General features: G+C 41.4%; 1 protein-coding gene across 1 annotated transcript in view; it reads right to left on the reverse strand.

The window, feature by feature from the left end:
* PINX1 (PIN2 (TERF1) interacting telomerase inhibitor 1) overlaps positions 1-15,672 on the reverse strand; it is a 65,510-nt gene that overhangs the window by 39,473 nt on the left and 10,365 nt on the right. The window contains exons 5-6 of the mRNA XM_005910596.3: positions 8,626-8,718; positions 2,293-2,366 (exon numbers count right to left, since the gene is read on the reverse strand). Of these exons, the coding sequence (XP_005910658.1) occupies positions 2,293-2,366; positions 8,626-8,718 (167 nt within the window). The remainder of the gene's footprint in view (positions 1-2,292; positions 2,367-8,625; positions 8,719-15,672) is intronic.

Here is a 15,672-nt window from a genome sequence, read left to right on the forward strand (position 1 = left end):
TGTTATTGTTTGTATTTTCTGCTATAAATTAGGGTGTCAAGGAAGGCCAGCTGAGGCGACATTTGCACAAAAATGTGAGCTGGGGACAAGCACTCCATGCAGAGGAGCCACCAAGTGCTGAGAGTCAAGGCAGGAGCCCTCCTGAAGTACTGGAGGAACTGGAGGCCAGAGCGACAAGGGCCGAGCTGCAGGGAGAACCAGCCGAGGATGGCAGTGACCATGAGTGTGTGAGAGCTGGGAGGTGTCGTCACGCAGGACTTCAGGCCCCTGGGAGGGAAACCTGCTATTTCACCTCAACATTATTTGATTTCTTATTTAAACACATCAAACAATTCAGACTCATCTCCTGGAAAAAGGACATAAGTAGATAAAGTCAAAATTGCCCACATACCTGAAGATAAGGAAGAGCAATCGCAGTAACGGTCTCTCCTTTGTAGTCTAGGAAAATGTAAACCCTCAAGTCAAGTACCGTTTCAAATGTGAGTATTTCATGTGTTCGCTTTCCTCCAGAATCAGAGAACCTTCGACCCGGAAGTGCTCACATGCACGGCGTTCACGCTCCCCTATTACAAGACGGCCTCCAGGAAGCTGGCCACGTGGTGCATCCTGCACGGCTGGCCCGCTCTGCCAGCCCACGCTGTTTCCTTTCTCTGAGGAGGAATCTTTCTATGAATTTCATCCACCAGTTCCAGTCTGTCCTCTGAAGTTTACCAAACCAATCTGTTCCTTTCCTAGAGGACCCCTGAAACCATTCACACCTTCAAAGTCAGGGTCTCTCTGTAGTCCAGGCAGAATTTCCTAACTGCTCATCTGCTAATTCCCCGTGCAAAACTTGCTTTCCAGATCGCTTCGGCCCAAGTGCCACGCTCTAAACACATTCTTATACAGCACCCAGTTCAAATACAGTCACCAGTGCAGAAAACACCCCCAACATCTGTTGCTTCCAGCTGCTCTTAAAGCACCCCAAGCCTGAACTCAGGACAGTTACCATACTGCATTTCTTATTTTGACTTAGGTCAAACTTGTGGTCAGTTTACATGTTCCCAGCCTCTAAGTTAATTCTCATTCAGATGAGTTCTTTTCAAAGATTCAATGAGATCTTACACATCTTCACAAATTTGATCTATCTGGCTTTGGTCAAATGCCCCAGCTCAGAGAGAGTATTGTGAATCTTGATTCAAAATCAATGGTCAACACGCTGATAAAAATTACTGAAGTCATCACTGCTGGCAAAAAAATACAGACCTAAAATGTGATAATGAGCTTGTTTGTGGGCTTAGTTTAATTTTACTGCTAACCAAAAGGTGCTTCCTTGTAAAATGACCTTAGCAAACTCTAGGCTGGGAAAGCAACTCAATTCATGAATGGTGATGCCAGGTCCAGGTGAGGAGAGGGAGGCAGAGTGACAGAGACTTGTAGGAGGAAGCGAAATTCAAATTCAAGAGTGCACATCTAGCAAACCACTTACAAAACTCAACCCAATTCACAAAAAAGAACATGAAAATTCAAAACTAATGAGAAACAACCAACCAACCAGGGACTTCCGTGGTTGTCCAGTGGCTAAGACTCTGGGCTTCCAATGCAGGGGCCCGGGTTTCCATCCCTGGTCAGGGAACTAGCTCCCACATGCTGCAACTAAAGATCTCATGTGAAATCAATCAACTAATCAATCAATAATTCTTTTTTTTCAAATTTAACCAACCAAAAAAGAAAAGTCTGCTTGGAAGTTAGTTTTCAGATTTCACAATCAGCAAGAAATGGGAGACACTAAAAAACTATTTCCATTAGTTCCTATCTGGTTGAACTTCCTGATACTCCTTTTTTTTTTTTTCCTTCTCTCAATTTTTCCCTCCCCCACATTCCCAGTTTCCTTCCGCTATCCAGCTTGTTTCCTGTTTCAGCCTTATCACTACAGAAAATACTCCTAAACCACATAGAGGATCGAGAGTGTGCCCCAGCATTCCTGCTCTGTTTCTCTAAACAACACGCCTCTGGCTCAGGCTTTTGGCAAAGGGTGTTCTTCCCTGAGGTTAGTCTAGTCCACACACCAGGAGGAAAAAAAACCCAGATAATACACACTGTTTTTAAGGCTCCTTGTAATCTATCAACTGTTATTATCATCTATCAATCATTACTAAGAGGATCACATTTAGCCTTTGTGTGAAGCCTCTAAAAGTTTTTTTTTTGGTAACTTTGTCTGGAAAGTACTGTTAGTAATAAACATAAATAGCTCTATACACAGTTGAAAATCAGTGTTGAGACACAACGTATCAATCGTAGGTGGTTTCATACCTCAGGGGTCCTCTTCTGTCTTTTTCCAAAAATGCAGTCAAGATCTGTTTGGCTCCGAGATGAGAGATCCTTCCCTAGAAATACATGATGCCTTCAGTAATACATTCTAGAATAAGAAGCACAAATATAAACTATAAAACTGGGTTTGGGAAATAAATAAACAATTTTGTAAATGACCAACTTTCTCTTTCCCTTTCACTGACTTTTGCTGTTTTTCAGTTGCCAAGTCTTGCCTGTCTCCTTGCAGCTCCATGGACTGTAGCAGGCTGGGCCTCCCTGTCCCTCACCATCTCCCAGAGTTTGCTCAAACTCATGTCCATTGAGTCAGTGATGCCCTCCAACCATCTCATCCTCTGCTGCCCCCTTCTCCTTTTGCCTTCAATCTTATCCAGCATCAGGGTCACACTGTTTAATCACTAAATACAATTAATTAAACTTAAAAATTAAACAAGTGAACCAGAACCCAACAAGCCTGAGCATGCAGGTGGAGAGGAAAACTAAATTCTCAAGCTAGCTCTACTACTGGTACACTTTCAAGGTATAATTTCTGGGCCTCTGGGTTCCCTTAGTAAACAGTAAAATTCTGTTACTTCAAGGAGACAGGAGTTATACTCAATGAGGGTTACAAAATGCAGAATAAAAATATGCTGCTAAGATACATAGCTCCAAAACCCCACCTGTGCACAGGAAAGAGAACATTCTGTATTGACACATACAAGCTCAGTAATTAATTGAATGTATGAAATTTTTTTATAAATACAAATTAAAATTGCTGCATTAGGGTGAAAAGATTTCAGACTTTTTCTGTTTGTTTTTTTCACTGTAATAGTGTTATCATTTTAAATAAAAGGATAAGTAATAAGTAGGAAATTAAATGGCTTCTGGCAAACTGGTATCCAAAGGACCCTTGATTCTTATTAAAAACACTAAACTCTTTAACTTAATTTCAAACCCACAAACCAACTAATTTAAAACTCACTTCTATGGAATTTCCACTTCTACCGACAATACTGTGTGAGCAGCCAACCAAATCTAGTCCCATTTGTCAACTTCATGGTAGATGTATATATAAAGTCTGGAAGCTCCGGGGGAGTGAGGCTCTGGCTTAGACACAGGAATCTGTTTTGAGTTGGAAGCCTGAGTTCCACTGTCACGGATTCAGTTATCTTCTTGGCTTCCTGCAGCAACCTGACTTGGCACAGCACTGTCGTGACCCAGAAGGGTTCCAGTTCACTGGCTACCGCTGGGGCATTCAAATATGATATTGCTCAGTGACTCCATGAAATTAAAAAAAAAAAAAAACACCCTGCAATGTAATGCAAAACCAGGTGCCCAAACCAGTCTCTGAGGCTGCCGTACCAGACTCCTAAGTCCAGTCGGCGTGACCTGTTACCACCTGGAGGGCAGGCTCTGCATTGCTCTCACCCCTCTGCCTGAGCTGGAAATAAAGAAAGCTTCCTGGTTCTAGCTGCTTAGTCCATAGAGCCCAGACAGATGATCCCAGAGGAAGCCTACTCATGAGCAAAATGAAGCCTCCCAGATGGAAACGCAGACAATGAACCGGAATAGTGGAGGATAAAGCTGGCCACTGAGGGGAGACGTGGGCAACCCTCAGGAGGCCTGAGGTCTGTTCTGAGCTTAGTCCTCAGTGTAACCCGTTCCACACTGCAGAGAACATTCAGGGCGGCAGCTTCTATTTCAGAAAAAGGAGTTGTACTGGGATCAAAATACGTACTGGCCACCCACCCCTAAGCTAGCTTCTGAAATGGAACAGACACCCTAAAAGAAATGCAAATGACAATCACTTTTACAACAACTCAACTAAAAAGAATGCTGGAGGGATTAGAAAGCGGGGGGACGGACATGCAAGATCACAATTCTAAAACAGGATGTCAAAACATGAACACACGGAGATGAAAAATGAAGCTAAAAATCAAAGGGAAGCTGTCAAGCTAATAAGAGAATGTACCAATGAAAGTGCAAGTGTTTCTAAAGTTTTGGTGACGGGTTCTTGTATCAGAAATGCTTATCCTTTAGCAAAGTTCACTTAAGCAAATGTGGAAACCAGGACTGTTACAGGCCTTGCTCTGGATTTGATCTGGAAAACAAAACACAGAGAAGAATTAAGAGTCAGAGACCAAAGGAAAGGAACTTAAAGGCAGATGAAACTGTGAAGATGGAAGTGATATTGAAATAGTCATTAGTTAATGGTCCTGGTTGACTAGTTTATAAATGTTATAAAATTATGGCCAGTTTTGAATACAATATGTATATTAAAAATGAGTTTGAAAGTTACTGGTCTCCATTCTCAATCATGGTCAACTCACAGCAAACACTGTTGATGAACTTCTCTTAGAGAAAAGGACATCAAATCATTGAACAGAATAGGAAATATATGACATCTGCCTGGATTTGGTTTCTGTACTCACTAGTCTTCAACTGGCCACAATACTCCAAGAACCAAGGATAAAAAGATTCCAGTAGCCAAGCTGATGTAACAAAGTCATGAAAGGATGACCTGATTCTTTCAGAGAACAGCACTTTACTTATGATCATTTTAGCTGTTTTTCTAATAATGAGGACTTTCAGGTGTTCCCTTCAATCAGTGTAGCAATTTGGAGAGAAGAACATGTCCCCTACAGCCAGACTCACTTATAACACCAAGAAGCCCACATGGGAAGCAAGTAAAACTGTAAAAAACCAACACAAGAACTTAAGAATCATGGAGATGTAGAGCCTCTCTCAGTTCAAGGGCAAAAGTCATACAGAGCCCAACAAGGGAGCACTGTGTTATAACCAGAGCTCAAAACACTGAGTTTTTTAACTCGTAGTAAAGGTACAAGGGAAAGGAAATGCAGGTTGAAAAATACACCAGTTAAATAAAAAACACTGAAGTGTTACATAGGTAGCTAGCTTCACTTGCTTCAAAAATTTATTTGCATACCCCAATCAAGAAGGATAAAACAGACAATATTATATTTTGACTTTGTTTTTTAATGAAAACATATAGAACAGATATAAGCCGAGGAATGGAAGATGAGGAAACTTCTCTGAAAGGGTAATAATGTGAGAAAATCAGGAAACCTGAAAGAATCGAAACGGGGTGAAATGAGATCTTCACACCTGATAATAAGACAGTTGGAATATTTTTTTAAAGCCTGCAATGGTGCTCCTTTACACTTAAATGTCAAAAGAGCCAGAAGAAGGAGAACACCCACCTCTAGCAGAGTCTGGCTGCAGGGAGCCAGCCTTGCCAGGACACTAAAGTCGGTGTCAGACGAGCAGCTGACCACCAGGACACGCGAGACGAGTACGAGTACTTTCCTTATTTAAGGAGTGAAGTATCACAGATTGTTACAGGAAAAAGAAGTCTAAATACAACGAAGCTGCACAAGTGCTGTCTACACAACCTTCCACCCACTCAGCCACCGCACGACTGGGAGCAAAAAGCCAGGCTTTCTGGACAACCTCGCTCTGTTAAATATTAAAAACATCAAAAGTGGCTTTGGAGAAATTGCCATCTTCCCTAATTTTCTTTTCTCTGTGGGTACAGCCTCACCAAACGTTTTTTAGATTAAAAGAAACCACCACTGAGTTTAGGCCCTTAAACAAATATGGATGAAATTAACATCTTGAAATTATGTAATAAATTACGTCGACTTTAAATGATAAACTTAGGATGAGAGAAAGGAATAATTATGTATCAGAACTAAAATGCTACAGCCAATATTTAAGCAGTAACAAATTTTACAATACTGTTCGCTGCTGTAATCTCTCTGCAGTGAAATTTTTATCTTCATTTTTCTCACCGAGCTAAATAAAATGCTGCCTTCTCGTGTTTGGGGTTTCTGGACCATTGATGGAGCTATAATATGAACCCTCCTCATCCAATGAGTGAGTTACTGTAAAAGCAGATCCCTGAGCTAAAATCCTTATCATCCATTATGCTGAACACCCATGATTTCCATATAATGGCATCATTTCTGATAAATTCTGAAAAAGAACCTATTTTAGAACTCAACAATGACTTAAAAAGATCTTTCATTTCACAAAAAAAGGAGACTGAGGCTGACAGAAGGCAAGAGGTTAAGTGATTTGTCTGAGAGTCACAGCCAGAAGCCAGGTTCCTGTGGCCTAAGATAGTCTGCCGTGGAGGAGACACAGTTTATCATTCACATTCAATGACAACAGTTGCTCTACAAGGGAGACTTCTTTCAATAAATTAAAGCACTTTAAAATAAACTTACACTGTGGACTGTTAAAATAGATGGCAACTGATTATTTCCTCACTACCTGGATTCCTGCCTCCTCCTGTGTTCTCTACTGATTTCCACTCTGCTTTTCCCCTGTTTTCCCACTCATTCTCTATCTTTGTAATATATCTTGAATTATCTTCCCTGCATTCCATTGCCCCCCTTCTCCCCAAACAAAGCTAATTAATAAGCAAACCTCATATTATTTTATTTTTAAGATTTTTTTTTAAGTCTTCAATTGAACTCATTACAATATTGCTTCGGTTTTATGTTTTTTGGTCCTGAGGCATGTGGGATCCTAACTCCCTGACCAGGGAATGAACCTGCACTCCCTGCATTGGAAAGCGAAGTCTTAACCACTGGTCCACCAGGGAAGTCCCACAAACTTCATTTCAAAACAGAGAAAAAGAAGGAATAACACACCAAGCAGGCTGACAGGGTGAACTGGCAAGGGGATGGCTTAACTAGAAACAGAAAGAAGACGCTCCCGGCATCCACAGATTAAAGTAGATCGAAGAGGTTTATTCTGGCTTCAGCAAATGCTTCAGGTGAAATCACACATGCAGGCTGCCATAAGAAGAAGATTCTGTTGCAAAAGTGAAAGCTTAAAAGGCTGCCATGCTATCCAAAAGTCACAGGGCACTTTTAATTTCATTAGTTTGCTAAGCACCCTGCTCCTGTATCTATTTTTTTCCCCTATAGGGTCTAATGAAAAGGAAGGATATTTCAGGGATGGGGGTGAAGTGACCATTTAGCCCCTCCTGGAAAGGACTGATGGGCGACCAACGACTGTTTTCTGTCCTGCAGCAGGTCAGGAGTGGAGAGAAGCTCTGCTTAGGGCCATACCGGAGAATGACAGAGAAGGTTCTACCCTGGGAGAAAGACGAGGGGCTAACGTGATGAGCCAGATGACTATGCCTGCTAGGAGACGGAAGGGGGAAGCCCCAGTCTCTCTCTGCACACGTCCCCAAAACTAATCAGCTCTGCCATGAGCCCTCCGTCACACCGAGCCCAGTCTACCTTGTGGGGTCCTGCTCCAAATGAGAACCACCATGAAGAGTTTAGAGCAGTGGAAACTCCAGCTCCCTACTGCTGTTCAGGCGGTTCTAGGAATCAGGGAATTCCCAATCACGTCAACAAGACTAAAGCAAAGATATGCTTTTCCTGCCATATAGAGGTAGAAATATACATCCAGTCTTCCATAGATGAACCATCACAAGGTGACTAGATAACATAATTATCATCATACTTATACTTTAAGTATATTAATATGATAAACAGGGGTTTATACCTGGGAAGTATGCTTAATACATGACAATGGGAAAATATCTGGGGAGTTGATGAGGTCAAGTTAAATGGTTTCTTTCCAATACAAGACTGCCACCTCCTGGTTATAGAGGACAGCTGCACCCACGACTGACCACGTACAGCCCTGGAACCGGAGTCGGGAGGTGACGATGGAGGAAGACAAGTTTTCTAACACTACCTTTGCAGTGACCGTGGAACAGTTAAGTCTGCACTCCATGAACCAGAGAAACGGTGTGGAACAGTAGAAGAGTTAACTCGGGAGTGAGATCTTTCATACTGGAGAACTCAATATTGGGCACTTCATGAATGTTTATGAATCTCATATAGATTCTATGTGATTCTCTAAATGGGTCCATTTTAAAAGCTTTTCGACACCAAAATTAAACTCTAAAAAAAGCTTAATGCAACTAAGAGAAATGTAACTAAAAGTACTGAGTGATAAATTTAGCCACATAAAAGTCTGTCTTCTCCTCTAAATATTAATAGCATGTTAACTTCCACGCTCAGCTTTGCCAGAGGACTTGCACGCAGTCTAAGGGCAAAGCTGGGGCCCACCTCGGCATGAGTGAGGCTGCGTCTGCCTCACTCTAACAAGACCCCCGGTGACTCACAGGTGCGGACACCTCAGCACTGCTGTGGATCAAGCCGGTCAGTGAGTCCCTCCTTTTCCATTTTGTACATAAGACAAGTGATGCTGGTGAAGAGCTAAAAATACTATAAGAAATCCAGATGTGAACACAGAGATTTAAAACAAAGAAATGTGCGATTTTACCTTTTGTGAATTTCATATAGTGAACACGGTTTTTGGAGATTTTGGACTTCTCTTCAAGACTGAAAGACTTCTTTTCCTTGTTGTCTGGGGAGTCTTATAAAAAAAAAAGGATGAAAAGTATTTCATTAAACTCTCCGCATTCCATTCTCAATCCCCTACAGTGACACGGTCTTGTCTAAATAAAATCCTTAGGAGCTTTATCATTTATTACTGAACTGTAACCAAAGATTAGAAATATTCTTAAATTGTGTACTACCCATCAGGCAAGGCTATTCTCCAGAAATTTGTAACATCCTGGAGGAAGAGAAATGAAAATTTGTGTTCACACAAAACCTCCGCATGAATGTTCATGACAGTCTTATTTGTGATAATAAGTTACTGGAAATAAACCAAAATTCCTTCAATGGGTGAATGGCTAAGCAAATTCTGGTACTCCCTTTTATGGGAACATTACTCCACAATAAAGAGGAAGGAGATATTGATACTGTGTGACAACCTGGATGTACTTCACTGGCGGGTGACTGACGGGCATTATGCTTAAGTGAAAAAAGTCAATCTACATACTAAATGATCCACTCAGACATTCTGGAAAGGAAAAACTACAGAGATAGAGAACAGTGAAAGGTTTAACGGGGACAAAGATGAAAGTGGAGTTTGGAAGCTGGAGGGGTAAGGTGGGTACAAATACAGAAAGGCAGCGTGAGGCAGCTCTTTTGTGGTGACAAAGCAGTTCCGTATCTTGAATGTGGTGGTAGCTACACGAATCCATACATGTGATAAAACTGCACTGGAACTACACAAACACAATTAAATGAAGGCTAAAAAACCCAAAATACCGGTGAAAACTGAATAAGAACTGTGGTCTAGTTAACAGTCAACACCAGTGTCAGTTTCCTAGTTTTGATATCATGCTATGGCTCTATTAGATGTCATCGTTGGAGAAACTGGATGAAAGGTATTCAGGACTCTTTCTACAACTATTTTTGCAATTTCCTGTAAGCCTAAAATTGTTTCAAAATAAAAACTTCTTTTAGAAAGTGAGTAAAGGTAAGACAGATTGATAATCCAAAAACAGGTCAGAGATGAGATGAGGAGCAGAGCTGGTACTATGCTCTGAGTCTGAGCCACCACCTCAAACTCCAGATTTAGCTGGAGGCTCACCTTTCAGGGTAAAAACAACAATAAAAACAAATCGCTGAGGAATGAAGTCATGTGGTTATATTCCTTTGACGAAAGAGGAAAATGTGGGGGAGAATGTAGTCCCTCACCTGAAATATCAAAGCAAGTAGATCTGGGGTAAGAGTCAGTGACAGGATTCTAACGAGCTGCCTGTATGCCCTTATCTTTATCTATTTGTCAAATTCAAGTAGCAGAAAGAGAATGTCATAGGTAGAAAAGACACTGAATTTTCCTATGGTTATGTCATAAGGAAATATATAAAGATGAGATTAGAGAAAGGAGAAAAAAAGAAATTTTCACCTTAATACTGAAGCAAAACAAGCACATGCTTGTTTAACATGATTAAACATGTTAACTAACTGTAATTCTTCCCAGGAAATTACACAGTCAGTTTCCGAACATAAAGGTAGATGCTTCAAGCTTTCAGATTAAGCACGGCTTAATCACATCAACAGCCTGAAACATTCTCCATGATCACTTTCCAAGAACAACTTGCACCTTCTTTCAAAGACATCCTACCTGTAAATTTCTCCTGCTCTTTTTGCAGGCAAAAAACTTCATATAGCACATTACATTCTCAATTTGGATGTTCCAAACACAAATCACCAAGCAGCATACCAGATTGAAGTAGTTTTTACCAATGGAAAGCTTCTTAAGTACTAGCTGTTGGGCTAAGCTTTCTATGCATTCCTGCATTTTATCTCACAACCACCCTGGAAGATAGCTGCTATGATTATTAAACCAACCTCACAAGACACTGAAGCATGGAGGGTAAAGTAAGACCCACTGAGGAGGTGGCTATGAGGGAACTGGGAGCCAGGCAGATACGTGTGACAGTGCACATCCTTAACCTGTGCACTGTGTTGCCGCAGAGCTGTGCTCACACTCAGGGGAGGGGAGAACCTCCTGGGAGCCTCACCACCTTCCCAGAGCAAACCTGAGCCCTGACGCGTCCTAGGGCACCAGTTTCTACCTGCCTGTCCACACGCACGCTTACCTAAAGCTGCTCTGTCCTGTGCAGATACATCACTCTGGTCCTCCTCCCACTTGACACCAGAGGAGCACAGGTCTCCTTGCACCAGGATTAGTAAGGAACAAGCTGCAGAGCTGGTGTCAGGGAGGGGTCCTTTCATCAAAGCCAGTCCCCTCCCCACCCTATCTATCTCATCAAGAGAGGCAGTTCCAAAAAGGTTTTACCATTCTAACAACTATTTATCAAAACTTGAATTTCCTGGTTTTGTTAATTGTTGTGCAGTTACCCAGTCGCGTCCAACTCTTTGCGACCCCATGGACGACAGCACGCTGGGCCTTTCTCCCTCACCATCTCCCGGAGTTTACCCAAGTTCAAGTTCATTGCATCGGTGATACTGTCCAGCTGTCTCATCCTCTGATGCCTTCTTTCCTTTCTGCCCTCAATCTTTCCTAGCATCAGGGTCTTTTCCAATGAGGTGTCCGTTTGCATCAGATGACAAAAATACTAGTTTGCTAGTTATAACCTACTAATTAGTAATGACAACTGAATCCAAAGGAAAAATATTTACACATAGGCCTTGAGGTTACTAGAAATAAACCAAAAATTTACATGTATTTGTTTTGTAGCAGAAAAACAAGACAAGATGATGAGTTTTTTAAAATCCAAGCAAAAAATATATTAATACAAAATATCATGGGGTATATACAATGGAATTATTTCAGAGGAAAAGAAACTAGAAAATATAATATTGCTGAGTATTAAAGAACTTGCTTTTCTATGTCTAAACAGAAGACCATGGATATCAAATTGCTCTAGTATTAAATACCTACTGAACACATTTGGGACTGATGAAAAGCTCTTATTTTCAAAAGTCGATATTTCCCAAATAGGCCAGATACACATTCTTTGCAACTATTTAAAACTACGATGAAAAACATTATAGACATCAATCTAAAAATGTGAGACAGTATCAGTTCAGTTCAGTTCAGTCGCTCAGTCGTGTCTGACTCTTGGCAACCCCATGAATCACAGCACACCAGGCCTCCCTGTCCATCACCAACTCCCAGAGTTCACTCAAACTCACATCCATTGAGTCAGTGGTGCCATCCAACCATCTCATCCTCTGTCGTCCCTTTCTCCTCCTGCCCTCAATCTTTCCCAACATCAGGGTCTTTTCAAATGAGTCAGTTCTTCGCATCAGGTGGCCAATGTATTGGAGTTTCAGCTTCAACATCACTCCTTCCAATGAACACCCAGGACTGATTTCCTTTAGGATGCACTGGTTGGATCTCCTTGCAGTCCAAGGGACTCTCAAGAGTCTTCTCCAACACCACAGTTCAAAAGCATCAATTCTCTGGTGCTCAGCTTTCTTCACAGTCCAACTCTCACATCCATACATGACCACTGGAAAAACCATAGCCTTGACTAGACGGACCTTTGTTGGCAAAGTAATGTCTCTGCTTTTTAATATGCTATCTAGGTTGGTCATAACTTTCCTTCCAAGGAGTAAGTGTCTTTTACTGTTTTCAAATTGCCTCAGAGGCTCTGGAAGCAAAAAAATTTGAAGATCCTTGTCCTAAACCACCTTTGTGGATGACAGGCTATCAGCATCCCAATGTATTTCCAAAAATATTTAAAATCACAAGGAACAAAATATCTGATAGAAGTAAAAAGCATTTCTTAAAACCATGAGGTAAGTCCACCAAAAAGCCAAGCTGAGTCATATGTTAACTACTTGAGATAGGATAATTTTTAAAAATAAAAATGTAAAGACTATGGAGTTTTCTTGTGTCCCACAAAGAAGTAAGGGTTATTTCTAAAATTTTTGCAAGATTCTGTGAAGAAAATAGTTTGGAATCTGTTTAGTTGAAAGGCAAACTGTAATTAGGTAAGCAATCTTAAAGAACTAAAAATATTATAGCAGAAAAATAGGTTACCAGGTTATCCTGTCAGCTTTAATTCAAGTAATATGACCAAAAATTCATCTGGATGAAGATACTGTATTTACCAAAGATGATTTGGCAGAAAAATGATCGCAGCTCTCCAGGGCCCTGGCCAAGTTTTCCCTTAAAGGAATATTCTAAAGGCTTTTCAGTACTCAGACTAGCAGTTAGCAAGGCCTGGTTTGAATTGTACTGAGCTAACGCGGAGACAGAGCTAATAGCACTGTACCTATCACAGGATACGGTGTGACAGGTATCAGCGAACTCAAATGGACTGGAAAGGTGAATTTAACTCAGATGACCATTGTATCTACTACTGCGGGCAGGAACCCCTTAGAAGAAATGGAGTAGCCATCATGGTCAACAAAAGAGTCCAAAATGCGGTACTTGGATGCAATCTCAAAAATGATAGAATGATCTCTGTTCGTTTCCAAGGCAAACCATTCAATATCATAGTAATCCAAGTCTATACCCCAACCAGTAACGCTGAAGAAGCTGCAGTTGAACGGTTCTATGAAGACCTACAAGACCTTTTAGAACTAACACCCAAAAAAGATGTCCTTTTCATTATAGGGGACTGGAATGCAAAAGTAGGAAGTCAAGAAACACCTAGAGTAACAGGCATATTTGGCCTTAGGATATGGAATGAAGCAGAGCAAAGGCTAATAGAATTTTGCCAAGAGAACGCACTGGTCATAACAAACACCCTCTTCCAACAACACAAGAGAAGACTCTACACATGGACATCACCAGATGGTCAACACCAAAATCAGACTGATTATATTCTTTGCAGCCAAAGATAGAGAAGCTCTGTACAGTCAGCAAAAACAAGACCAGGACCTGACTGTGGCTCAGATCATGAACTCCTTATTGCCAAATTCAGACTTAAATTGAAGAAAATAGGGAAAACCACTAGACCATTCAGGTATGAGCTAAATCAAATCCCTTATGATTAGACAGTGGAAGTGAGAAATAGATTTAAGGGACTAGATCTGATAGACAGAGGTCCTGATGAACTATGGACAGAGGTTCGTGACATTGTACAGGAGACAGGGATCAAGACCATCCCCATATAAAAGAAATGCAAAAAAGCAAAATGGCTGTCTGGGGAGGCCTTACAAATACCTGTGAAAAGAAGAGAAGTGAAAAACAAAGGAGAAAAGGAAAGATATAAGCATCTGAATGCAGAGTTCCAAAGAATAGCAAGGAGAGATAAGAAAGCTTTCCTCAGGGATCAATGCAAAGAAATAGAGGAAAACAACAGAATGAGAAAGACTAGAGATCTCTTCAAGAAAATTAGAGATACCAAGGGAACATTTCATGCAAAGATGGGCTCGATAAAGGACAGAAATGGTATGGACCTAACAGAAGAAGAAGATATTAAGAGGTGGCAATAATACACAGAAGAACTGTACAAAAAAGAGCTTCATGACCAAGATAATCATGATGGTGTGATCACTCACCTAGAGCCAGACATCCTGGAATGTGAAGTCAAGTGGGCCTTAGAAAGCATCACTACGAGCAAAGCTAGCGGAGGTGATGGAATTCCAGTTGAGCTATTTCAAATTCTGGAAGATGATGCTGTGAAAGTGCTGCACTCAATATGTCAGCAAATTTGGAAAACTCAGCAGTGGCCACAGGACTGGAAAAGGTCAGTTTTCATTCCAATCCCAAAGAAAGGCAACGCCAAAGAATGCTCAAACTACTGCACAATTGCACTCATCTCACACGCTACTGAAGTAACACTGAAAATTCTCCAAGCCAGGCTTCAGCAATACGTGAATCATGAACTTCCAGATGTTCAAGCTGGTTTTAGAAAAGGCAGAGGAACGAGAGATAAAATTGCCAATGGCAATTTTCTACTGGATCATGGAAAAAGCAAGAGAGTGCCAGAAAAACATCTATTTCTGCTTTATTGACTATGCCAAAGCCTTTGACTGTATGGATCACAATAAACTGTGGAAAATTCTGAAAGAGATGGGAATACCAGACCACCTGACCTGCCTCTTGAGAAACCTATATGCAGGTCAGGAAGCCACAGTTAGAACTGGACATGGAACAACAGACTGGTTCCAAATAGGAAAAGGAGTACTTCAAGGCTGTGTATTGTCACCCCGCTTATTTAACTTAAATGCAGAGTACTCATGAGAAACGCTGGGCTGGAAGAAGCACAAGCTGGAATCAAGATTGCCGGGAGAAATATCAATAATCTCAGATATGCAGATGACACCACCCTTATGGCAGAAAGTGAAGAGGAACTAAAAAGCCTCTTGATGAAGGTGAAAGTGGAGACTGAAAATGTTGGCTTAAAGCTCAACATTCAGAAAACAAAGATCATGGCATCTGGTCCCATCACTTCATGGGAAATAGATGGGGAAACAGTGGAAACAGTGTCAGACTTTATCTTTTTGGGCTCCAAAATCAGTGCAGATGGTGATTGCAGCCATGAAATTAAAAGACGCTTACTCCTTGGAAGAAAAGTTATGACCAACCTAGATAGCATATTTAAAAGCAGAAACTTTACTTTGCCAACAAAGGTTCGTCTAGTCAAGGCTATGGTTTTTCCTGTGGTCATGTATGGATGTGAGAGTTGGACTGTGAAGAAGTCTGAGCGCCGAAGAATTGATGCTTTTGAACTGTGGTGTTGGAGAAGACTCTTGAGAGTCCCTTGGACTGCAAGGAGATCCAACCAGTCCATTCTGAAGGAGATCAGCCCTGGGATTTCTTTGGAAGGAATGATGCTAAAGCTGAAACTCCAGTACTTTGGCCACCTCATGCGAAGAATTGACTCATTGGAAAAGACTCTGATGCTGGGAGGGATTGGGGGCAGGAGGAAAAGGGGACGACAGAGGATGAGATGGCTGGATGGCATCACTGACTCGATGGACGTGAGTCTGAGTGAGCTCCTGGAGTTGGTGATGGACAGGGAGGCCTGGCGTGCTGCAGTTCATG

Source organism: Bos mutus, chromosome 8 (genome assembly GCF_027580195.1).
Source record: "Bos mutus isolate GX-2022 chromosome 8, NWIPB_WYAK_1.1, whole genome shotgun sequence".
Taxonomy (NCBI): Eukaryota; Metazoa; Chordata; class Mammalia; order Artiodactyla; family Bovidae; genus Bos; species Bos mutus.